The sequence below is a fragment of the Bos indicus x Bos taurus genome, chromosome 13 (genome assembly GCF_003369695.1).
Source record: "Bos indicus x Bos taurus breed Angus x Brahman F1 hybrid chromosome 13, Bos_hybrid_MaternalHap_v2.0, whole genome shotgun sequence".
In the NCBI taxonomy this organism is placed as follows: domain Eukaryota; kingdom Metazoa; phylum Chordata; class Mammalia; order Artiodactyla; family Bovidae; genus Bos; species Bos indicus x Bos taurus.
In genome coordinates, this window is record NC_040088.1 from 80664582 (window position 1) to 80691675 (window position 27094).

A 27094-nucleotide genomic window follows, 5' to 3' on the forward strand; every position below is an offset into this window, starting at 1 on the left:
TCTTTATATACTCTATTACCATGTGACAAGTTAGCCATGTTCACTGGCTTAAAACAACAAATATTTAACTCATAGTTTCTGTGGATCAGGAATTCAGGAGTAACTTGTGGATGTCGCTGGCTCAAGTTCTCTCATGAGGTTGTAGCCAGGGTACTGAGCAAGGCTGCAGTCTCTTCTGGAGATTATGACTGAGGTCAGGGTGTCTGCTTGCAAGCTCACTCCCATGGCTATTGACAGGAGCCCTCAGGCTCGCACCACGTGGGGCTCTTCACACGGCTGTTTGAGCATTCTCACCATGGATGACTGACTTCCCTCAGAGCAAATGATCCAGAAGAGGCAGCCACAGTGTATTATGACCTAGTTTCAAGAGTGACACACCACTTAGTCTGTTTGTTACCAGTAAGTCACCAAGTCTAGTCTACACTCAGGGGAAGGAACATTAAGTCCCAGTTGTTGAAAGGAGTTTCAGAGAATCTGTTGGCATAATTTAACACCACCAATTCCCAAATAGAATATAAGCTCCAGCAGTGCAGGGGATGGGTTGCTACTCACATCTATGCCTTTAATGCTTGAAGCAGTAGGCACTTTGATAAACATCTGTTGGGTGAGGAAATGGATGGATGTCTCTAGGCAACAAAAATGGAGGCCATGGAGTTATGTAAAGCTGGAATGAAGTCTGGCTCCACCTTCACCAGCTATGAACTGTGGGCATAATAATTTCTAGGAGCCTCAGTTTCCTCATGTCATGTATGTAACACCTGCTTGGCAGGGATGCTCTGAGGATTAATGAGATTACATATGCAAAGCACTTTCTCCAGTGTTGGTCACACAGTAAGTATTTGAATTTTAGTGTACCTGATTTTCCCCCCTGCTTTCTACTTTTCTCAACACCTTCAAAGATAATGTTGTAGCCGTGCATTCTGGGAAACAAACTCACTCAGAAGGACAATGCAGATAGTGGAGAGCAGTTTATTACACTGGCGGGCCCAAGGCAGAGTCTCCTCTTAGACAAGGACCCTGACCAGTATTTCTGAAAACCTTATATACCCTAAGTGTACATGCCCAAACCCACCTCCCCAAATTCCCTGAAACTAGTCTGAACAAAGGAAAAGAAAGATACAATCAAAGTTAACCCATGATTCATATGCCTTAAGCCTAGGTAGTTAACAGTGGACAATTATCAATAGGCCTGTGGTCATACCCCAATAAGCATAATAAAATTTATGGTTCTATTCGGTTACACAGATAATTAGGGTATTCTTTTAGGCAACAGAGAGTCTAGGTACAAGCTCTGGGGCTCTTCCATCCAGGGGGCCTTGTTTTCCAGTTGGTATGTCGTTTCCATAGATACTGGGTGTACAGCTCAAAGTCCACAGTCCAGCCCAAGATGGAGTCTTGCTTTCGATATGGAGCCTGTTCTATCTGTTTCCTCCTTCAATAATAATTTCTTCACTGTGTGATGTCAAAAATTTAACTCTTCTTATGATGAACTACTTGCTCAATGTTTAAAGAAAAATCAGTGTACATCAGATTGGAGGAACTTTGGCACTAATGCATAATCTCTACTTATTAGATCCTCCCAAGAGAATTCTAATGTGCATAGAAGGAGAAATTAACAAATATGTCCAGTGGAAAACAATTTGTTAGTGTAGGGACTCCCACTGCAATTTAGACCTAATATTTTGTCTAAAAGAAATGAATGTCATGATACTTTGTACTTGAGGGAAAACCAAAGGATTCCTCTGTAGTTAGGATATTTATTCTTGTGGGAAATGACAATTCATTGAATCAAAGATTGCAACAAAAACTTCCCCAGCTGTCCTGAAACTTAATAACATATGAGTTAAGTCTTCTGACTTACTCACATGTACTCCGTGTACGTGTACAAGGTGCTGAAGCAAGTCCATCCGGACACCGGCATCTCGTCCAAGGCCATGGGAATCATGAACTCCTTCATCAATGACATTTTCGAGTGCATCGCTGGCGAGGCATCACGCCTGGCACATTACAACAAGCGCTTGACTATCACATCCAGGGAGATCCAGACCACCGTGTGCTTGCTGCCACCTGGGGAGCTGGCCAAGCACGCCGTGTCCGAGGGCAGTAAGGCTGTCACCAAGTATACCAGCTCCAAGTAAATATAATATGCCTAGCTGCTGTTAAGGGAAAAGGCAATGGCACCCCACTCCAGTACTCTTGCCTGGAAAATCCCATGGACGGAGGGCCTGGTGGGCTGTAGTCCATGGGGTCGCTAAGAGTCAGACACGACTCAGCGACTTCACTTTCACTTTCACTTTATGTCTACTGATGTAGCTCTTCCCCACCCCCCACCCCCAAAATTAAGCGTTATTTCCATTAAGGAAAAGCACATGTCTAAATTTTGTAGTTCTATGAGTTTTCACAAATGTGTGTGTGTGTGTGTGTGTGTGTGTGTGTGTAAACCCACACCCTAATCAAGATAGATGATACAAGATAGATGTTCTATCTTGTATCACCTGAAAATAGTATTTATGCCCCTTTCTAGTCATTCAGCAGCCCCCTCAAAGTAACCACTGATGTGATTTCCATCATCATTAATGTAGTCTGTTCTAGAAAGTATGTACTGCCATGCCTATTACTATGCCCCTGAGGTCCACTGTTGTATATTGTCAGTAATTCCTTCCTTTTCTCTTTGAGTCATATACATTGTATGTATATACCACAATTCGTTTACCCATTCATCGAGTTGAACATTTGAGTTGTTTCTGATTTTTGGCTATTGTGAATAAAACGATGGACAGGTTTGCACATCTTTTGTTTCTTTGGGGGTTAAGTACTGAGGAATATAATTGCTGGGTAATAAGGTTGGCATTTAATCTTACAAGGAATGGCCAGGCCTTTCTTAAAAGTGGTTGTACCGTTTTATACTCCCCCCAGCAATATAGGAGATGTTCAGTTGCTCTCCATCCTCCCTAACATTGACGTTGTCGTTTCACTTTTAGTTGGTGTGATGTGGTGTCTACAATTCCCCTACTGAAGTTGTGTGTATGCTGCCATTTTCTCCAATCACAACTTTTGCTTTAGTTTCACAAGAGAAATGTTGAACTGCCTCTAGTCCCCCTTCCCCTCACCCCAGGCTCTTCGAGTAGGGAGTGTTCCAGATGGAGGATGAGCTGTTGTGCTGAATGATGGCCAGTCTCCAGTGGCTGGGTACTTCCAGACTGTGCTTTCTTTGTGCTGAATGGCCTTAGCATTTGCCAGAGCAGGCAGGTTGGAGCCTTCATCCTGTTTCTTTGTGGATCTCCCATCCCCTTCTTGGACTTCTCTGGTGGCTCAAAGATAAAGAATCTTCTGCCTGAAGTGCAGGAGAATGCCTGCCAGTGCAGAAGACTCAGATTCCATCCCTGAGTTGGGAAGATTCCCTGGAGGAGGAAATGGCAACCCACTCCAATATTCTTGCCTGGAGAATCCCATGGACAGAGGAGCTTGGTGAGCTATTGTCCATGGGGTCACAGGAGTCTGACATGACTTAGAGACTAAACCACCACTACCACCACCATCCCCTGCTTATGCTCACTTCCATTCTCAAAATACAGCCTTCCGAGACATAACTCTCCCTACCTTTGTCCGGCACAGAGAAAAGAGCAATAGAACAGATTAGTTGCAGAGTGTGATGTTTGAACTGACCCCCCGGCATACATCCTAACTCTGTCGCCTACCAGTTGTTTACTTTGGATTTAACATCAAGCCTTGTTTTCATCATCTGCAAAGTGGAACATCTGATAACAATAACTACCTGGAGTGTTAATGTAAGAATAAAATAATAATAAGTATTATTGTGAGAATAAAGTATGCAAAGTGCTTAGCCACGGATAGCACAGAGCTCAACTCTGCAGTATATTATTAATATGATAGCATCTAGAATACTGTTTCTTGTCACTTCCAGTGTCTGTAACGGCTGTTTACCAGTCTCTGCCCTTGCTTACTATTTGCTTTTATCTTTGTTCTTGTTATTCTATGTTCTTTTTCATATACTTGTAGCCACATCAAGTCAGTGTGTAATTCAGACTTTGGGCTTCTCTTTTTCACTTATGAAACCAGTTTATAAAAGTGTGTTGTTGTTTAGTCGCTCAGTCTTGTCCGACTCTTTTGTGACCCCATGGACAGTAGCTCGCCAGGTTCCTCTGTCCATGGTATTTTTCAGGTAAGAACACTGGAATAGGTTGCCATTTCCTTCTCAAGGGGATCTTCCAGGCCAGGGATCGAACCCACATCTTCTGCATTGCAATTGGATTCTTTACCATGTAAATGAAAAGTGTGACTTCCTATCAAATGGGCTTCCCTAGTGGCTCAGTGTTAAAAGAATCTGCCTGCAAAACAGGAGAGGCAGGAGATTCAGATTTGATCCCTGGGTCAAGAAGATCCCCTGGAGGAAATGGTAACCTGCTTACAGTATTATTGTCGGGAAAAGCTCAGACTACAGTCTATGAGGTCGCAAAGAGTAGGACACAATTGAGTGACTGAGCACTTACTCACTCCTGTCAAATGGGAAAAGATTGAACAGATGCTCCTGAGTGGCCTTCTATATATTGTTAAATTCTCCATAACCCTCAGTTGATTCTGAAGGGTGAAAAATCTGATTTCTCAGCTTGCTGATTTAGTGTCTGGAAGACCCTTGGGGAGACAGTACAGGATATGTCTCAGTTTTCCCACTGAGGAGTGAGGAAGTCAGGATATTTATCCACCAACATTTGCATGGTTGAGGGTTGCTCTCAGTTGAAGGTGTTAGCTGCCTGGCCTGTCTCACTTACCTTACACACCAGCTGAACTACCTCTTCTGGACCCATGCTCAGGCCAAGAGGAGCGGCAGTACTGGTATGAGGAAAGTCTGCTGGTGATTCCAGGGATTTGCATCTGCTTTAGCGTGTCTTTTTAAAAAATCATTGTTATTATCATTTTCATTTTTATTTCTTTTTTGTACATGCTGCTATATTTATCTATTTATTTATACTTTTTTTTTGACATGTACATACTGCTATCCCACTCCAGTATTCTTGCCTGGAGAATCCCATGGACAGAGGAGCCTGGTGGGCTACAGTCTGTGGGGTCACAAGAGTCGGACACAGCTGAGCAACTAAAACCACCACCACCACCACAGACTGCTATATATATTTACTTATGTTTGGCTGTGCAGCCTCTTCTTTGCTACGCATGGGCTTTCTCCAGCTGCAGAGAGCAGGAACTGCTCTCTTGTTGCAGAGCACAGACTCTAGGCACATGGGCTTCAGTAGCTGCAGCACGTGGGCACAGCAGCTGCCACTTGCTGGCTGTAGGGCATGTGGGCTTCCGTAGTTGTGTACAGGGGCTCACTAGTCATGGCTCATGGGCCCTAGAGTGTGCGGGATTCAGTAGTTGTGGCACACAGGCTTAGTTGCTCTGTGGCATGTGGAATCTTCTCAGACCAGGGATCGTTGAACTTGTGTTCCAGGCATTGGCAGATGGATTTGTATCCACTGCACCACCAAGGAAGCCCAGCTTCATTATGTCTCAAACACTAATGCACATTAATCACATTCCCCAACTACAGAGGCTAATGTATGAAAAATAATAAAGCTGATTTATGAATATTTGAAGAGAAACATAACCACCAGAAATTCCAGCCTCTGTGTGATTTGACATGGCAGTCTCTCTTTTTGGTCATGTCCCCGGGGGAAGCCCAGGTTATCTTCACAGAGATTGTGGCTTTCGGAGGGGATGACTTGAACTTCTTCACTAGTATCATTGAGCTTTGTAGACCAAGGGCATCCATCCCCAAGATGGTATATCCCACCATGGAGATGGGTGGAGACTCCTGCAAAATACTCCTTGGGTTTGGCTCTGTTTCCTTTTACAGACATCTTGGTAACCATTCTCCTTTTCCTAATATACAATGTAATTCCTTAGCCATAAGCATTATATTTATAGTCATAATCCAATCACACTTTTCCAGGTCACCTTAATTTAGATTTGAAGGTCACCAGTAATCTCTTAGTCACAGCTCCAGATGGCTGCTCTGATCCGTTACTTTTGGATTCTTCCTCATTTTCTTACTAGAAGTTAAGTTTGACCTCAGTTTTAGGAGATTATTTACAGTTAACTCCACAGAGCTTAGTGGAGTTTTCCTGATAAAATTTGGAGAGTTTTATAAGGAACCAATTGAATACCACTTTATTAAAAAAAAATTCATTGCTCATTCTTGACATTCTGCTATAATGGAAAGAATGCCAAGATGTGTTAGGTTAACAGCATGAAAGTGACAATATTCAACCACTTTTGACCTATAATATATCCGTTTTATATGGTTTGACTGACATGAAGACAGTAATCGTCCCCTTTTAAAAAGTAAGTCAAGATGTCAGCATTGTAGCTGTAGAGCTTTTAGTAAATTCTTCCACCTCTTTGAGTCTAGCTGCTGCTGCTGCTGCTAAGTCGCTTCAGTCGTGTCTGACTCTGTGTGACCCCAGAGATGGCAGCCCCCCAGGCTTCCCCATCCCTGGGATTCTCCAGGCAAGAACACTGGAGTGGGTTGCCATTTCCTTCTCCAATGCATGAAAGTGAAAAGTGAAAGTGAAGTCACTCAGTCGTGCCCAACTCTTAGCGACACTATGGACTGCAGCCTACCAGGCTCCTCTGTCCATGGATTTTCCAGGCAAGAGTACTGGAGTGGGGTGCCATTGTCTTCTCCGCTACTTATCTGTAAAATGGGTTTGGCTAGAAATCCAACAATGAGTCTTTGGCTTTATGAATCTTAAAGGGTGCAGGAAGGCTTCAGGATGTGGGTCACTGCTGTGGCTGCCACCAGAAACTTGTTTCAAGGATGTTTTTCCTTCTTGCTGATACTTCATTTTCTTATATCTACAATCTCATAAAGGAAGGGTTGTTCCTAGGTCTACATTTATATATACAGGCTCTCCTCCATTCTCTGGTAACCCTTTTTAATTTCTTCCTTACTAGACAGTTTTATCTTTCCCTTAAGACAGATCTAGTCTGAGTTGTCTGTTCCCGTGGCAGCCTTAAACAATATGGGGACTATCTCTGCTGTTTCTCTTTCCTTGACATCTTGCTCCTCCATTTACCTTACTGTTGGAGCTCTGTGTGACAGTGAGGATAACTTCTCGAGGGCCCTTGTGCCCTGTCATACCTCAGCTTCAACAATTCACCAGCCCCACTATGATCTGAAATCTATCACCCTCTTCACCAGCCCTGTCCCCTTTCTGTCTCCCTGCCCCATGCCAGCTCAGATTCTAGTTGCCATAATTATAATTTCTCTCTTGCCTATACTTTGCACATTTCTCCTTTTTCCTTTCTTTTTATTCACTTGGCAAAAATCTAATGCTGATTACATTCACCCCTTTCTCACTTGTTGCCTGACCAGTTAAACACAGCTGGAGAAAACTCATCATGGTGGCTGATTTCCCTTGACTTTATAAACCAGGAAGCACTCATGAGTCCTTTGAGCTGCCAGGGAGTTGGATGGTTTTCCCAAATCCTTTTGCTCTCCTGTTTTCCTAACAACCATTTCAGACCTTCTCCTCCTCTCTTCCTCATTCCCACTTGGAGCTGATATTCTTGCTTCTTGTTTCATGAAGTAAAGAGAAGCCATCAGAACAGAACATCCCCATGCCTTCTGCCTCACGTTACCAACCTTTCATCTATCCACATTGTCTCTGCCTCAATCCTTTTGCTCAGAAGGAAACTGTGACCACCACTGCCCCCCCCCCCCCAACCTTCTGAAATGGAGCATTGGCCTTTCTTGCTTGCTCTGGCAAGTCCTCCCTCTGTCCTGAATTTGCTTTTCTGTATCATATCCATGTGCTCTTATTTTTTTTTCCCTTTAAAAATGGAATTCTCTTGACTTGGGTCCTTCTAGCTGTCACCCCAATTTCTCCTCCAGTTTAAAGCAAAACTCAATATACTGATTCACACATTTCTTTAGGTCACATCATTCCACCATCTCCACCAGTTACTTCTGGCTTCTTTGTACCATATTTAGTTTTTAAAGAGATGTTTCCTCTTGAACTATTTCATCTCAGTTCCACAGATCACATCACATGGGGAGTGGCTGCTTGGGAGTTTAAAATAGATGAAAAGAAGAGGAAACACAGCCAAATATTTAGAGAAAAGATGAAGCCATCCCATTCCGTCACCTTTCAGGAAGCGCTTGGATGTGCTGTCTCTGGCCCATGGCTAAGCTCAAAGCACATGAAGTCTATCTAACCAGGCTTGAAGGAAAACTTGGAGCCTGTTTGTTCTTTTAAATCTCCTTGGTTTGCAATTGTCAGATTCAATTTTGAGGGGAAGAGTTCAGAGCCTCATTGAAAGTAAAAAAAAAAAAAAAAAAGGTGGGGGGAAACTAGTCAAATCTGGTAAATTATGTCAAAGTCTTTACTCTGTAGTGGTGACAGCAAAGAAGTATTTTTAGTCCCGATGGCTGAGGGGTAGCGCCTGTCACAGGGGCACCTGCATGCTTATGCAGCCTGGCAGGGACGTCACACAACCTCTGCCTTGTATTTTGATGGCATGTTTTATGCCACGAGCAGACTTTGTGGAAAATATTCACTCTCCCGATGATGAGAGAAAGCTTCATTTCCACACACTTAGAAGTCTCTCCTGCTTCAGTGCCCATTCGTCTCTGCCATGGGTCAGTCATGCCCTGGGTGCCTAAATTTTCACTTATCTAAGAAATGTTAATTGTGCTATATTCACTCTGCTGTGCTTCTTACTAGTCAGAAGTTCAGGCCTAATGAGTTGTAGGTCTGTTTTCTTGCTGTGTTGTAAGGTAGGCTTGTTGTTGGGTTATTTTCAAAAACGTTGATAAATTACAGAAGGATTTCTGGAAAGGTGTTAGCAGTTTGGTGAGGTATCATTTATCATATTTTTAAAATCTTCTTATAAAAAGAAGACAGTGAGGTAAAAAGACTGAAAACCCACAGACTATGTTTAGAATACAACTAGGTGACAGACAGACGTGAATCCCTGTGCAAGTAGGACAGGAAGACCTTCCAGTGCAACTGGACCCGCCGGGTACCCGCATCTGGCAGGAAGAGGGAAACCATGGCATGACTGTTGCACATGAAGGAGAACAGGGAAGCCCCAGATGAGTCAATAGGTACTCAGTGGAAAGCTTAAAAACGGTAAGTTTCCTATATGAACAGTTTCCTTTATGAACCTCTGAGTTGTGAACTTTATGTTCGCTTGTTAGTTCACATGTTAGTTAGTTCACATGTCTGGCATACATTGTCACATGTGTGCGTCCTCTACAGGTGGTTGGGCTTTGTGTACTTTACAATGCTGCATACAGTACAGTAGCATAGGATCTTAATTTCAATCCTAGGATGTCCAGAAGCAAGTGGAAAGGCAGGGTGATGCAGCTGGTACTGTAAGATTAAAAATGTTTTCTTTATTTTTTTATATAGTATTTGTTTGGAAAGTATTGTAAACCTATCACAGTATAGTCCTATATAGCCGATTGTGTTAGTTGGGTACCCAGGGTAACTTTGTTGTGCTTATGAACAGATTGTACCTAATGAATGTACTCTTGGAATGGAACTCGTTTGTACATAGGGGGACTTAATGAGTTACCTGGTGATGTGTGTTCCTTCTTTATTCATTTATTTTTTAAAAATCTATTGGGCTTCCCTTGTGGTTCAATGGTTGGGAGTTCGCCTTGCAACACAGGGGCCCCAGGATCAATCCCTGGTCCAGGAGGATACCAGCATGCAGCAGAATGATTGAGCCTGTGTGCCACAGCCACTGAGCCTGAGCTCTAAGCCCACATACCCTGGTTACTAGCCAGCATGATCTAGAGCCCATGTTTCTCAACAAGAGAAGGTACTGCAATGAGAAGAAACCTGTACACCACAATGGAGAATAGATGTGCAGTAATGAAGACCTAGCACAGCCAGAGATAACTAAATACATAGTAAAAATCCCAAACATGGATTGATTGTCCACACTCTGCCAGGTTCAATTTTAGGCACTAGAGAGGCCACACTGAACAAGGTGGGAAAGGCCTCTCTGCTCCTCTACCCTTCATTTTAATGTAGAGCTCATGTCCTAGAAGAGAAACATAGAGACAAAAAGATAATTCCAGAAATATAGGTGTGCTCATGACAATGAAGGAGAGTAATAGGGAGGAAATAGGTGACAGGAGTGAGGAAATGTTATTACAGAATGATTAGAAGTCATTTTCATATATACATAATAAAGGTACATAGATATTCTTTTGTTATTGAAGAGATGACATTTGAGCAGGAAGGTAAGTCCTTGGGGGACCTAATTTGATAAATAGAATTACCAGGATAGCCTTTGCTATGGTCTGAATGTCTGTATCCCCGCAAACTTCACATGTTGAAATTCTAAGCCCCTAAGATGATGCTATTAGGAGGTGGAGTCTTTGGGAAGTGGTGGGGCCTTTAATCTTAAAGGTGGAGCCCTCCTGAACAGAATTAATGGTTTTATAACAGAGCCTCAAGAGAGATCCCTAACCTCTTCTCCACTGCAAGACACTGGCTTCTGAACCAGAAGAGGGTTCTCACAACAACGTCACTCAGAATGGCACCTTGATCTTGGGCTTCCCAACCTCTGGAACTGTGAGCAACAAATCTCTGTTGTTGGTAAGCCACCAGTATGTGGTATTGTGTTATAGAAGTTCCAACAGACTAAAATAACCATGTCAATTATCTGATGCAGTATTGAAAACTACTGCATAGGTTAATCATTCTGCTTTGCAATGCTGACATGCAAATTTTTCCTTCATTTAATACCAAAGGCTGTCTCCATCGAAAATCATAATAATTTAAAAAAAGAAAAGAAATTTGTATTTGGCTAGGCCAGGTCTTAGCTGCAGCATGCGGCATCTTTGATCTTTCTTTGCTGTAGGATGTGAACTCCTAGTTGTGGCATATGGGATATAGTTCCCTGACCAGGGACCAAACCCAGGCCCCCTACACTGGGAGCATGGAGTCTCAGCCACTGGACTACCAGGGAAGTCCTCAGAATAAATAATTTTGACTACATGACTACTCTAGGCCAAAGAAAAATATAATTTTTAAAATGCATTATTTTTGACTGTGCTGGGTCTCTGTTGCTGTGTGTGGACTTTCTCTAGTTGTGGAGAGCAGGGCCTGCTCTTTGTTGCCGTGTGCAGGCTTTGCATTGTGGAGGCTTCTCTTATTGCAGAGCATGGGTTCTAGGCTCTCAGGCTTCAGCAGTTGCAGCACATGTGCTCTGTAGTTGTGGCTCCCAGGCTCTAGAGCAGAGGCTCCGTAATCGTGTGGTACACAGGCTTAGTTGCTCCGTGGCATATGGGATCCTCCCAGACTAGAGATCAAACCTGTGTCCTCTGCATTGGCAGGTGGATTCTTAACCACTGAGCCACCAAGGAAGTCCCCAAAATGATATTTATTATTTCCCAAACCAAAGATCCAGAGGGACTTCCAAGATTGGTGCCATGGATCAGCCTTGTCCTCAGGAATCCAGCTCTGCTCCCCTCAGTGTGTTGGTTGAGAGGGCTGCCATGGGTCTAGGCATCCACATCTCACACAGACGTGTCAGTGTGAGAAGGAGAAGCAAAGTCAACCTCTCCTCTTTTTTTTTCATCTTTCTTTATTATCTTTTCATCTTTCTTTATTTTAAAAAGCATTTTATAGAAGTATACTATACATACAGAAGGGTTTCCCTGGTAGCTCAGCTGGTAAAGAATCTGCCTGCAATGCAGGAGACCCCAGTTTGATTCCTGGGTCGGGCAGATTCCCTGGAGAAGGGATAAGCTACCCACCCCAGTATTCTTGGGCTTCCCTGGTGACTCAGATGGTAAAGAATTTGCCTGCAACGTGGGAGACCTGGGTTCAATCCCTAGGTTGGGAAGATCCCCTGGAGGAGGGCATGGCAACCTACTCCATGGCAACAAGTATTCTTGCCTGGAGAATCCCCATGGATAGAGGAGCCCAATGGGCTACAATCCATGGGTTCACAAAGATTCAAACACAACTGAGTGACTAAGCACATACATACAGAAAAGTGTACAAGTTTTAAATATGCATTTACTTGATATATTCTCACAAACTGATGCATTTGAGATCATCACCCAGATCAGAAATAGAATATAGTTAGACTCAAGAAGTCTCTCATAGGTTCATTTTCCATAACTAGCGTCTTCACGTGTAACTAGTTGTATAATTTTTAATGTCCAACACCATAGATTAATTTTGCCTGTTTTGAACTTTCATCTAAATGGAATCTCATCTAATATGTCCTGTGTTGGCTTCTTTTACTCATTATATTTGAAACAATCTCAGCCATTTTTTGTGTGTAGCTGCAAATTATTATCATTGCTTTACAGTATTTCATTGTCCATTTTACTGTTGATGAGCATTTGAATAGTAACTAGTTTGGGGTTACAGTGAAGATGTTACAATAAACATTCTAGTACATATCTTTCTTTTAGTGATCATATATGTGCTTTTTTGATGTGTATATATATATATATAGTTTTATTTTTAATAGGGAGAGAAGTCTTCCTCGATGTTCTGTATCCAGCTTCCTTGCAACTCTTACTGGTGAATACTGGGTCATATGCCCATCTCCTATTTGTAGCAGAACCTGGAAAGGAAAATAGCCACCAATGTGCTGTTTAAATGTTCAACAAGCAGCTCTGTGTGGGAGGATGAGGGAAGTGGTGCCAGTGTGTAGCATTTGCCAGTTTCTTTGGTGTAAATACTCCCTCCATGGGCAATATCAAGGTACCATTGTTGCACCCACCAGCTTGCAAAGCAGTTCTCCTAAAACAGCTCCAGGATACCACGAGCTTTCATCATCAATCTTTTTTTTTTTTTTCCCTAATTTTATTTTATTTTTAAACTTTACATAATTGTATTAGTTTTGCCAAATATCAAAATGAATCCGCCACAGGTATACATGTGCTCCCCATCCCGAACCCTCCTCCCTCCTCCCTCCCCATACCATCCCTCTGGGCCGTCCCAGTGCACCAGCCCCCAGCATCCAGCATCATGCATCGAACCTGGACTGGCAACTCGTTTCCTACATGATATTTTACATGTTTCATTGCCATTCTCCCAAATCTTCCCACCCTCTCCCTCTCCCACAGAGTCCATAAGACTGTTCTATACATCAGTGTCTCTTTTGCTGTCTCGTACACCGGGTTATCTTTATATTGAAGTTTGGCTGTCAGAGAAAAAGGAGGCAGGGAAAGGGCAGAGAAGGTTGTCCTGTAGATGACTATTGTTTTTGCATCAGTTGCATTACCACCATGGATAAATTAATATATCACCATTCTAATCCAAATGTGGTTCTTGTTAAATTCTAATTATTGATAAAAATTGGCTTTTAGAGACAATAGAATATGCTTGATTATGTTGTGATAATAAACAAACCCAAATTACAGCAGCTCAGCACATAGGGGTTTATTTCCCACTCATGCCAAGTCCACTGTAGGTCAAATAACTCTTCGGGGCAACTGTTTCCAATGCAGTGATTTAGCAGCCTGGGCTGCTTCTGTGTTCTGACTCCTCATTTCAACACTCAGTCTCCATGGTCACTGCTGAAGCAAAGAAAGAAAGAGACATGGCCTTGTAGGAACTTCAGTCCAGAAGTGACTTATCACTTCCGCTAATGGGTCATTGGTCAGAACTAATTACTTGGTCCCTCCCCACTGCAAGGGCAACTGGTGAATGTGGGGAAGCATGTGGATATTTGATGTATGTAAATGTCACAGCCACAGAGACCATTCAAGACATTTGTCATTTTTAGAGGGCTTATTTGAAGTCATGTCTGTGCATTTTCATCCTTTCATATATCTGAATTATCCTAGAAAAAAACTGACGGTTGTACTCAAAGAATTATCCAGCAGTATGGTATTTTCTCAGAAATTAAAGGGGAAACTATTAAACTGTAACAGGATTAATCCCAATGAAGACTATTTTCTCTATATGAGTTAATGGGTTTTTGTGTTGGACTCTATCTCCAGTATGTATAATGCTTATTTTGCAAACACCACAATGATAATTGATTTAGGCAAGAGTCAGCAGTGGATGCTAGCCACCAGATTAAAAGTCGTTGAGCAGGGGACTATTCACATAGTCTTCAAAGTGTCACAAAGGGGAGAAGATACCATAAAAATGGAGAGATTTGGCAGAAGTTGCCTTTTCCAACTGATCAAATTTATTATTGCCAATAATGAGACAGACTGAAACCACAGTGCCTCTGAAGATGCATTAGGAAAAGATATCTAGGCATTATTTCCCAGGTGGCGCAGTGGTAAAGAATCCACCTGCCAATGCAGGAGACACAAGAGATGCAAGTTCAATCCCTGGGTCAGGAAGATCCCCTGGAGTAGGAAATGGCAACCCACTCCAGTATTCTTGCCTGGAGAATCTCCTGGACAGAGGAGCCTGATGGGCTACAGTCCATGGGGTCTCAAAGAGTCAGAAGTGACTGAGCACCACCACCACCAATCATGAGGGAAAAAATTAGAAAAACCAAACTGAAGACTATCCTTGAAAAATCTTGACTGTACAGCACATTTTTAATTTAATTTTTATTTTATATTGGGTTATAGTTGATTTACAATGTTGCATTAGTTTTAGACATACAGCAAAGTGATCCAGTTATACATATATTTATATCTATTCTTTTTCAGATTCTTTCCCCATATATGTTATAAGTTCATTGTATCATCTTCTTGGATTCCACAGATAAGTGATCAGCTTAGTCACTCAGTCATGTCCGACTCTTTGCAACCCCATGGACTGCAGCACACCAGGCTTCCCTGTACATCACCAGCTCCTGGAGCTTACTCAAACTCATGTCCATCGAGTTGATGATGCCATCCAACCACATCATCCTCCTTTGTCTTCTTCTCCCCCTGCCTTCGATCTTGCCCACCATCAGGGTCTTTTCCAGTGAGTCATTTCTTTGCGTCAGGTGGCCAAAGTATTGCAGCTTCAGCTTCAGCATCAGTCCTTCCAATGAATATTCAAGGACTGATTTCCTTTATGATTGGCTGGTTTGATCTCTTTGCAGTCCAAGGGACTCTCCAACACCAGAGTTCAAAAGCATCAGTTCTTCAGCACTCAGCTTTCTTTATGGTCGAACTCTCACATCCATACCTGACTACCAGAAAAACCATAGCTTTGACTAGATGAACTTTTGTTGGCAAAGTAATTTCTCTGCTTTTTAACATGCGGTCTATGTTTGTCATAGCTTTTTCTTCCAAGGAGCAAGAGTCTTTTAATTTCATAGCTACAGTCACCATCTGCAGTAATTTTGGAGCCCAAGAAAATAAATAAAGATGATAAGTGATGTCATATGATATTTGTCTTTCTCTGACTTCCTTCACTTAGTATGATAATCCCTAAGTCTATTTGTGTTACTGCAAAGGGCATTGTTTCATTATTTTTTATGGGTGAACAATATTCCATTGTATATATGTACCACAACTTCTTTATCCATTCTTCTGTTGATGGACATTTAGGTTGCTTCCATCTCTTGGCTATTGTCACTAGTGCTTCAGTGAACATTGGGGTGCACGTATCTTTTTAAATTGTGACCTTTTCTAGGTATATGCCTGACAGTGTGTTTCCTAGATTATATGGTAGTTCTGTTTTTAGTAAGGAAGCGCCATACGATTTTCCATAGAGTCTGCACCAATCTACATTCCTAGCAACAGTGTAGGAAGGTTTCCTTTTCTCCACACCTTCTCCAGCACTTATTGTTTGTAAACTTTTGATGATGGCCATTCCGACTGGTGTAAGATGATACCTCTTTGTAGATTTAATTTGCATTTTTCTAATAATCAGCAATGTTGAGCTTCTTTTTGTAATGCTTCTTAATCAACTGTTTATCTTCTTTGGGAAAATGTCTATTTTACTCTTAAAATATCAATGTCAAGAAAGACAATATGTTGCCCCAGATTAAAGAAATCTCAACTTCTGATGACTAAATGTAGTCTGTAGTACTGGATTGGATCCTGGGAAAATGAAGCTTACTGTAAAGGATATTATTGGGAGAATTTGGAGACTTTGACAATAAACTATATATTAGATAATGTTGTATTAATGTTGTTTCTTAAATGCAGTCAGTATATGATGGTCATGTGGGAGACTGACTTTGGCTCTCACATCCATACCTGACCACCAGAAAAACCGTAGCTTTGACTAGATGGACTTAATGAAAAATCTGCTGAATACTTGTGAGTGAAGTGTCATATCTACAAGTAACTTTCAAATGTTTCCCAAAATATATATGCATATGTATATATGCACATAAGTACATATATTTAAATGTGTATGTGCATGAAAGTATGTGTGTGTATAATTATGTGTACACAGAGAATACACACAAAAAGAGGCAGAGATGGGAATTCCTTCATGGATCAGTAGTTAGGATTCTGTGCTTCCACTGCCAAGGGTATGAGTTCGATCCTGGGCAGGGAACTAAGATCCACATGCAGTGCTATGTGGCCAGGTAAAAAAGAGAGAAAAGAAGACAGAAAGAGTCAGAGAAAACAAATGAGGCAAAACGTTAAGCTTCAAAGGCATGTGAAGATTTTATGGACATGAATCTTCTACTCTGGCAACCTTTCTATGGTTTTGAAATGTTTCAGAATTTAAAAGCTGGGATAATACCATTCATCCCATTTCTCTGTAGTTTTACAACTCCATTTATTCTGTTAAATTTTGGCAAAATGTAAGTCTTTTGGGGACCAACTTCACTGTACTGTTTAATCTATATTTGTCTAGTAATCAGGCAGGAATTGAGGTTCAGGAAGGGTTCTTAGTAATCACCACCCTACCCTGGGGAGATACCTGGAACAAGGGAAAGAGCTGCACAGAACTGGAGAAGACCTTGTGTGTGTTTGGATTAATATGGCATCATGCCTGGCAGATGATGCTGTTTTTCCAGTGATAAGCAGTGGCATCAGGAAGAGTAAAGCTAACTTCCCTCTTTATCATTTCTGTTAGTTTAGAACAGCCTATTACAGTGTTATTACCCAAAATATTAGAACAGTGTTATTACCCAAAACTGTGAGGAAAGTATTTGTCTAACTCTTCAGTGACACTAGTGATATGCTTACAGCAGTAAGGAAAACTACCGAACGTAATCTGCAGTGCTAAATGAATGAGCTGTCTCTTTAGAACAGGCCCTGTAATTTTGTGGGAAGAGTATCCATGCCAGATCAGTTGATACAGATGATGAACTTCAGAAAGAAGCTGAACTCAGATAAATATGCGTTTTCTCTAAACCATCAGAAACTTGAATTCTGGAACACTTTCTGGCCATTCCATCAGAATAGTTTGATGGATTTTAGAAGCAGTATTGACACTTTGCATGCCTTTTATGAGTCTTAATTTGAATGGGAGAACAGCAGATCTGTGTGGGATAGTTTTGCTCAGGATCGAAAACAAGGGCCATGTTTTTGATTGTTCACGGAATGGTTTGTCGATCAAACTAATCGTTCAACCCTCAATACTGGAACTTCTGGTGTATAGTGTGGATAAATAAATGATAATGTTTTAGGCTGTTTTCATTATGTTGTCATTTCCCTAAAAGTCTAGAATAAGCTTTTCCAAAAAAGCTTCCGTTTTTTTCTCTATTTCTTTTCTCTTTTTCTGGAAAAAGCATTCTACTTTTTGAAATACAAAAAAAAAAAAAACCATTATTTGTGGTAAATATGCCTCATATATATGGAACACTCTGGCTGCCACAGATAGTCCATAAAACCACATGGAAAGGGCAACTACACTGGCTTAATTACAGATATTTAAATACCCTTCAGTATAAGTCCTGCGGGCAAAATAAGGACAAAGGGACCCTTTCCAGTAAGGTAGCAACTTATCATTTTATAAAGCTGTATACTTACCTAAAAGTTATTACTTGGGTAAATGGTTCATCATTCCTAAAAGAAATCAACTCTGAATATTCACTGGAAGGACTGATGCTGAAGCTGAAACTCAATATTTTGGTCACCTGATGTGAAGAACTGACTCATTGGAAAAGACATTGATGCTGGGAAAGATTGAAGGCAAAAGAAGGCAAAAAGGGATGGTGGAAGTTGAGATCATTAGATAGCATCACCGACTCAGTGGATATGAATTTGAGCAAACTCTAGGAGATAGGGTAGGACAGAGAAGCCTGGAGTGCTGCAGTCCAAAGGGTTGCAAAGACTTGGACATAACTTAGCTACTGAAGAGCAACAAGATGGTTCATAGGCAGATGTTGAACAGAGAATGAAATCAGAGATCAGGTCAGATCAGTCGCTCAGTCGTGTCAGACTCTTTGTGACCCCATGAATCACAGCACGCCAGGCTTCCCTGTCCATCACCAACTCTTACATCCATCGAGTCAGTGATGCCATCCAGCCATCTCATCCTCTGTCATCCCCTCTCCTCTAGCCCCCAATCCCTCCCAGCATCAGAGTCTTTTCCAATGAGTCAACTTTTCACATGAGGTGTCCAAAGTACTGGAGTTTCAGCTTTAGCATCATTGCTTCCAAAGAAATCCCAGGGCTGATCTCCTTCAGAATGGACTGGTTGGATCTCCTTGCAGTCAAAGGGACTCTCAAGAGTCTTGTCCAACACCACAGGTCAAAAGCATCAATTCTTTGGTGCTCAGCCTTCTTCACACTCCAACTCTCACATCCATACATGACCACAGGAAAACCAAGCCTTGACTAGATGAACTTTGTTGGCAAAGTAATGTCTCTGCTTTTGAATATGCTATCTAGGTTGGTCATAACTTTCCTTCCAAGGAATAAGCATCTTTTAATTTCATGGCTGCAGTCACCATCTGTAGTGATTTTGGAGCCCAGAAAAATGAAGTCTGACACTGTTTCCACTGTTTCCCCATCTATTTCCCATTAAGTGATGGGACTGAGTGCCATGACCTTCGTTTTCTGAATGTTGAGCTTTAAGCCAACTTTTTCACTCTCCACTTTCACTTTCATCAAGAGGCTTTTTAGTTCCTCTTCACTTTCTGCCATAAGGGTGGCATCATCTGCATATCTGAGGTTATTGATATTTCTCCCCGCAATCTTGATTCCAGCTTGTGTTTCATCCAGACCAGCATTTCTCATGATGTACTCTGCATATAAGTTAAATAAACAGGGTGACAATATACAGCCTTGACGAACTCCTTTTCCTATTTGGAGCCAGTCTGTTGTTCCATGTCCGATTCTAACTGTTGCTTCCTGACCTGCATACAAATTTCTCAAGAGGCAGATCAGGTGATCTGGTATTCCCATCTCTTTCAGAATTTTCCACAGTTGATTGTGATCCACACAGTCAAAGGCTTTGGCATAGTCAATAAAGCAGAAATAGATGCTTTTCTGGAACTCTCTTGCTTTTTCCATGATCCAGCAGATATTGGCAATTTGATCTCTGGTTCCTCTGCCTTTTCTAAAACCAGCTTGAACATCAGGAAGTTCACGGTTCACATATTGCTGAAGCCTGGCTTGGAGAATTTTGAGCATTACTTTCCTAGCATGTGAGATGAGTGCAATTGTGTGGTAGTTTGAGCATTCTTTGGCATTGCCTTTCTTTGGGATTGGAATGAAAACTGACCTTTTCCAGTCCTGTGGCCACTGCTGAGTTTTCCAAATTTGCTGGCATATTGAGTGCAGCACTTTCACAGCATCATCTTTCAGGATTTGAAATAGCTCAACTGGAATCCCATCACCTCCACTAGCTTTGTTCATAGTGATGCTTTCTTTCTTTTTTTTTTTTTTTTTCTGTCTTGAAAATTTTATTGGTCTTACTTTCTTTTTTTTTTTTTAATATTTCAATAAATGTTCTATAGATACTCTTCATCTGATTTTCAACATAGCCATTTGACACAGCAGAATAAGCCTGCACACTGTTCTGTTCCTAGCCACATGTTTGTACAGTGAGCTTTATACTGTTTCCAATAAATGTTTTACTGAAACCTAATTCTAATAAATACTTCAATAACCTGCTTTTATGAATGTAACTAAATTAATCAGAACAATATTTTTACCTTGGTTTTCAGAGTAAAACACGTATAAATAATCAAAATTCTTTAACTGTCAACTAGAATCTTTTTTTAGTATTTTCACTAAATTACTGATGTTTCCTCTGAAACATATAAGGTTTTTAATGACCAGACTTTACAGGTGAGACATTTTGAGTTTCTCTCGGTTTCTTTTTCTTTTTCTTTTTTTATGTTAATAAACTTCTGTTTGATTTTGTCCTGCTATTCTGTCATTTCTTACAGAGATCCTCAGCTAAGAACTCAAAAGGGTAAAGGGAAATAAGCCTCTATGTCACCCTAAGTCAGCTTCAATAATTGCCATAGTGAGCAGTCTTTTTTTGGGGGGGGGGGGCGGATGAAATGTCCTATAGATATCAATTAGGTCTAACTGGTCTATTGTATCATTTAAAGTTTGTGTTTCCTTGTTAATTTTCTGTTTAGTTGATCTATCCATAGGTGTGAGTGGGGTATTAAAGTCTCCCACTATTATTGTGTTATTGTTAATTTCTCCTTTCATACTTATTAGCATTTGTCTTACATACTGCGGTGCTCCCATGTTGGGTGCATATATATTTATAATTGTTATATCTTCTTCTTGGATTGATCCTTTGATCATTATGTAGTGACCATCTTTGTCTCTTTTCACAGCCTTTGTTTTAAAGTCTAATTTATCTGATACGAGTATTGTGACTTCTGCTTTCTTTTGGTCCCTATTTGCATGGAAAATCTTTTTCCAGCCCTTCACTTTCAGTCTGTATGTGTCCCCTGTTTTGAGGTGGGTCTCTTGTAGACAACATATGTAGGGGTCTTGTTTTTGTATCCATTCAGCCAGTCTTTGTCTTTTGGTTGGGGCATTCAACCCATTTACGTTAAAGGTAATTACTGATAAGTATGATCCCGTTGCCATTTACTTTATTGTTTTGGGTTCGAGTTTATACACCATTTTTGTGTTTCCTGTCTAGAGAATATCCTTTAGTATTTGTTGGAGAGCTGGTTTGGTGGTGCAGAATTCTCTCAGCTTTTGCTTGTCTGAAAAGCTTTTGATTTCTCCTTCATACTTGAATGAGATCCTTGCTGGGTACAATAATCTGGGCTGTAGGTTATTTTCTTTCATCATTTTAAGTATGTCTTGCCATTCCCTCCTGGCTTGAAGAGTTTCTATTGAAAGATCAGCTGTTATCCTTATGGGAATTCCCTTGTGTGTTATTTGTTGTTTTTCCCTTGCTGCTTTTAATATTTGTTCTTTGTGTTTGATCTTTATTAATTTGATTAATATGTGTCTTGGGGTGTTTCTCCTTGGGTTTATCCTGTTTGGGACTCTCTGGGTTTCTTGGACTTGGGTGATTATTTCCTTCCCCATTTTAGGGAAGTTTTCCACTATTATCTCCTCAAGTATTTTCTCATGGTCTTTCTTTTTGTCTTCTTCTTCTGGAACCCCTATGATTCGAATGTTGTAGCATTTAATATTGTCCTGGAGGTCTCTGAGATTGTCCTCATTTCTTTTAATTCGTTTTTCTTTTATCCTCTCTGATTCATTTATTTCTACCATTCTATCTTCTAATTCACTAATCCTATCTTCTGCCTCTGTTATTCTACTATTTGTTGCCTCCAGAGTGTTTTTAATTTCATTTATTGCATTATTCATTATATATTGACTCTCTTTTATTTCTTCTAGGTCCTTGTTAAACCTTTCTTGCATCTTCTCAATCCTTGTCTCCAGGCTATTTATCTGTGATTCCATTTTAATTTCAAGATTTTGGATCAATTTCACTATCATTATTCGGAATTCTTTATCAGGTAGATTCCCTATCTCTTCCTCTTTTGTTTGGTTTGGTGGGCATTTATCCCATTCCTTTATCTGCTGGGTATTCCTCTGTCTCTTCATCTTGTTTAAATTGCTGAGTTTGGGAGTCCTTTCTGTATTCTGGCAGTTTGTGGAGTTCTCTTTATTGTGGCGTTTCCTCGCTGTGTGTGGATTTGTACAGGTGACTTGTCAAGGTTTCCTGGTTAGGGAAGCTTGTGTCGGTGTTCTGGTGGGTGGAGCTGTATTTCTTCACTTTGTTCAGTCGCGCTGTGGGGAGGGAGGGAGGGATGCTGCAAACAAATGACACTGGCGTGCGCTCGCAGTGCCTCAGCCACACTGGGTCTGCCCCCGCTCACGGCGCGTGTAGCCTCCCTGCCCACACTGCTCGGGCTCTAGGTTGTTCCGCCGGGAACAATCCGAGGCTGGCCCTGGGTTGCATGCACCTCCCAGGTCCAAGCCACTCAGGTTCAGGCACTCAGGTAGTCCTCAGAGGCGCAGACTCAGTTGGGCCTGCGTTTTGTGCTCTTCCCAGGTCCGAGCAGCTCAGGTGATGAGGTGTTTGGCGAGCGCCAATGCTGCGACTTATCGCCTCCCTGCCACTCGGTTATCTGGGTGTAAAACCGGCGCACCTTCTCAGGCAGATGTTGACCGTCCAGACCCCCAATAAGTTTTAGTTAGCAAAGAAGCCAGTTTTATAGATAATGTCTCTCTGGGGCTGCGATTGCCCCCTTCCGGCTCTGGCTGCCTGTCACCGGAGGGGGAAGGTCTGCAGCCGGCTATCTCTGTTCAGTTCTTTGTTCCATGCGCCGGCCTGGCGGTGTCTTAGGTTGGGGCTGGCTTTTCGCCTGGTAGATTTCCCACAGTCTGGTTTGCTAGCCCAAATTATTTCGCTCAGATAGTGCTCAGGGTATTCAGGCCAGATTCTTACTCTCAGCTATGCAGCCCACGCCGCACCTCCCTGCCCAGCCCCCGCTTGTTAATGGCCAATGCAGGCGTCTGCGCTGCTTCTCCGCTGGTGGAGTTACCGTAGGGCTCGCAATCTGCGAGTTTTAATTGTTTATTTATTTTTTCTCCCTGTTATGTTGCCCTCTGTGTTTCCAAAGCTCGGCATGGATTTGGCAGTGAGAAGGTTTCCTAGTGTTTGGAAACTTCTCTCTTTTTAAGACTCCCTTCCCGGGACGGAACTCCGTCCCTCCCTCTTTTGTCTCTTTTATTGTCTTTAATATTTTTTCCTACCTCCTTTCAAAGAGTTGGGTTGCTTTTCTGGGTGCCTGATGTCCTCTGCCGGCATTCAGAAGTTGTTTTGTGGAATTTACTCGACGTTTAAATGCCCTTTTGATGAATTTGTGGGGGAGAAAGTGTTTTCCCCGTCCTACTCCTCTGCCATCTTGGCGCCTCCCCTCCATAGTGATGCTTTCTAAGGCCCACTTGACTTCACATTCCAGGATGTCTGGCTCTAGGTCAGTGATCACACCATCGTGATTATCTGGGTCGTAAAGATCTCTTTTGTACAGTTCTTCTGTGTATTCTTGCCACCTCTTCTTAATATCTTCTGCTTCTGTTAGGTCCATACCATTTCTGTCCTTTTTCAAGCCCATCTTTGCATGAAATGTTCCTTTGGTATCTCTGATTTTCTTGAAGAGATCCCTAGTCTTTCCCATTTGTTGTTTTCCTCTATTTCTTTGCATTGATCGCTGAAGAAGGCTTTCTTATCTCTTCTTGCTATTCTTTGGAACTCTGCATTCAGATGTTTATATCTTTCCTTTTCTCCTTTGTTTTTCGTTTCTCTTCTTTTCACAGCTATTTGTAAGGCCTCCCCAGACAGCCATTTTGCTTTTTTGCATTTTTTTTTCCATGGGGATGGTCTTGATCCCTGTCTCCTGTACAATGTCATGAACCTCATTCCATAGTTCATCAGGCACTCTATCTATCAGATCTAGGCCCTTAAATCTATTTCTCACTTCCACTGTATAATCATAAGGGATTTGATTTAGGTCATACCTGAATGGTCTAGTGGTTTTCCCTACTTTCTTCAATTTCAGTCTGAATTGGGCAATAAGGAGTTCATGGTCTGAGCCACAGTCAGCTCCTGGTCTTGTTTTTGCTGACTGTATAGAGCTTCTCCATCTTTGGCTGCAAAGAATATAATTAATCTGATTTCAGTGTTGACCATCTGGTGATGTCCATGTATAGAGTCTTGTCTTGTGTTATTGGAAGAGGGTATTTGTTATGACCAGTGCATTTTCTTGGCAAAACTCTATTCGTCTTTGCCCAGCTTCATTCCGTATTCCAAGGCCAAATTTGCCTGTTACTCCAGGTGTTTCTTGACTTCCTACTTTTGCATTCCAGTCCCCTATAATGAAAAAGACATCTTTTTTGGGTGTTAGTTTTAAAAGGTCTTGTAGGTCTTCATAGAACCATTCAACTTCAGCTTCTTCAGCATTACTAGTTGGGGCATAGACTTGGATTACTGTGATATTGAATGGTTTGCCTTGGAAACGAACAGAGATCATTCTGTCGTTTTTGAGATTGCATCCAAGTACTGCGTTTCGGACTCTTTTGTTGACCATGATGGCCACTCCAGTTCTTCTGAGGGATTCCTGCCCGCAGTAGTAGATGTAATGGTCATCTGAGTTAAATTCACCCATTCCAGACCATTTCAGTTTGCTGATTCCTAGAATGTCGATATTCACTCTTGCCATCTCTTGTTTGACCACTTCCAATTTGCCTTGATTCATGGACCTGACATTCCAGGTTCCTATGCAATATTGCTCTTTACAGCATCGGACCTTGCTTCTCTCACCAGTCACATCCACAGCTGGGTATTCTTTTTGCTTTCGCTCCATCCCTTCATTCTTTCTGGAGTTATTTCTCCACTGATCTCCAGTAGCATATTGGGCACCTACTGACCTGGGGAGTTTCTCTTTCAGTATCCTATCATTTTGCCTTTTTATACTGTTCATGGGGTTCTCAAGGCAAGAATACTGAAGTGGTTTGCCATTCCCTTCTCCAGTGGGCCACATTCTGTCAGATCTCTCCATCATGACCTGGCCATCTTGGGTTGCCCCACGGGCATGGCTTGGTTTCATTGAGTTAGACAAGTCTGTGGTCCTAGTGTGATTAGATTGACTAGTTTTCTGTGAGTATGGTTTCAGTGTGTTTGCCCTCTGATGCCCTCTTGCAACACCTACCGTCTTACTTGGGTTTCTCCTACCTTGGGCGTGGGGTATCTCTTCACGGGTGCTCCAGCAAAGCGCAGCCATTGCTCCTTACCTTGGACGACGGATATCTCCTCACCGCCGCCCTTCCTGACCTTCAACATGGGATAGCTCCTCTAGGCCCTCGTGCGCCCTCGCAGCCACGGCTCCTTGGACGTGGGGTCCGTCCTCCCGGCCACCAGCCCTGGCCTCGGGCGTGGGGTTGCTCCTCCGGACCGCTACCCTTGGCCTCAGGCGTGGGGGCGTGGGGTAGCTCCTCCCACCCGCCTCCCCTGGCCTCGGGCTTAGGGGCATGGGGTAGCTCCTCCCGCCCGCCGCCTCTGGCCTTGTGCTTGGGGTGTGGGCTATCTCCTCCCGGCCACCGGCCCTGACTTTGGACGTTGGGTAACTCCTCTCGTCGCCGCCCCTGACCTCGGACGCTGGGTATCTCCTCTCAGCCGCCCCCTCTGACCTCGGACGTCAGGTAACTCCTCTTGGCCGCCGCCCTTCGGGCATGGGGTCCTCCCGGCTTCTGCCCCTGACCTCGGACGCAGGGTGCCTCCTCTCGGCCACGCTTAGCACACCTGTTGCAGCCGCCTGCACTTTTAGAGAATGAAATCATTATTATATATTATGATCTGAATGTAAACTTGGATATAGAACTTAAGAGAGTCTCCTGGTATCCTAAAGAAGTATTACTCAGCCATTGAAAAGCATGAAATAATGCCATTTGCAGCAACGTGGATGGATTTAGTGTCATAATGAGTGAAGAAAGTCAACAGAGAAGGAGAAATGTAATATGACATCCCTTATATGTGGTATCTAAAAAAGAAACAATAGAAATGAACTTACAAAACAGAAAGAGACTCAGAAAATGAAGTTGCTTGCCAAGGAGAAGGGATAGTTAGGGACTTTGGGAAGGTCATGTACACACTGCTATATTTAAAATGGATAACCAACAAGGACCTATTGCAAAGCACATGGAAGTCTGTTCAATGTTATGTGGCAGCCAGGATGGAAGGGGACTTTGGGAGAGAATTTTGTGGTGGTTTTTCAGCTGCTTAGGCATGTCCGACTCTGTAACCCCCATGGAGATGCATACATGTCTGGTTGAGTCCCTTCACTTTTCACCTGAAACTATCACAACATTGTTAATTGGCTATACCCCAATACAAAATAAAAAGGTTTATGTTTGGGGGGAAAAAAGACTATAATGAAAAAAAAATTTTATAAAAATACATCTATTTTTGTTGTTGTTGTTGTTGTCGTTGTTAGCTGAATGGAAAGGAAGTCCAAAAGGGAGGGGATATATGTATGTATATGGCTGATTCATTTTGCTGTATAGTAGAAACTAACTGAGCATTGTAAAGCAACTATACTGCAATAAAAATTAATTTTTAAAAAAAGGTCATTGTGTCTGTGACCCCGCATTCTATCACCAGGAAACTAGTCTTCTTGCCTCCAGGGAGTCAGTCCCAACTGTGTTTGGGTAAACATTGTAACAGCACTACCTAGAGACTTAACAGAAGACCCTTTAATGGGACCAGGAGCAGCTCTTTTCTGGACTTTGTGCCACGAACATCATCTAGCCTTGTTTAAAGGGTAGTGGGTTACAGCAGGTTTTCTCAAGGTGAGGTCCATGTTCCAGTTGCATCACCATCACCTGGGAGGTTGTGGCAGTGGCGGTTTAGTCGCTGTCGTGTCCGACTCTTGCAACCCCAGAGACTGTAGCCCGCCAGGCTCCTCTGTCCATGGGATTCTCCAGGCAAGAATACTGGAGTGGGTTGCCATCTCCTTCTCCAGGGGATCTTCCTGAACCAGGGATGGAACTCGGGTCTCCAGCATTGCAGGTAGATTCTTTACCTACTGAGCTATGAGGGAAGTCCTGGGAGGTTGTTAGAGATGCTAATTCATGGGCCTCACTTACTGATTCAGAATCCCAAGGGGTAGGGCTAGGGAATGTGTTTTTAACTAGCTCTCCCAGTAATTCTGTGAAGTCTAGCAACCTTAGATTAGGTGTGAGGCAACAGTCAACCTCATAGCTGCCTGATTCTCCAAAGATAAGCAT

General features: G+C 42.3%; 2 protein-coding genes across 3 annotated transcripts in view; both read left to right on the top strand.

Moving 5' to 3' along the window:
* The window catches only part of PAK5 (p21 (RAC1) activated kinase 5), a 426783-nt gene that overhangs the window by 93213 nt on the left and 306476 nt on the right, over positions 1 to 27094 (top strand). Inside the window, exon 1 of one of the 2 annotated variants that reach the window (XM_027560316.1) lies at positions 10487 to 10634. The exons of the other annotated variant lie outside the window; for it this stretch is intronic. The gene's annotated coding sequence lies outside the window, so the exon portion shown is untranslated. Of the gene's footprint in view, positions 1 to 10486; positions 10635 to 27094 lie in introns of those variants that run through there. 2 annotated transcript variants of the gene reach the window in all.
* On the top strand, positions 1866 to 2138 carry LOC113902742 (histone H2B type 1-N-like). The gene has a single exon (XM_027558135.1). It carries the CDS (start codon positions 1866 to 1868, stop codon positions 2136 to 2138), a length of 273 nt encoding a protein of 90 aa, XP_027413936.1.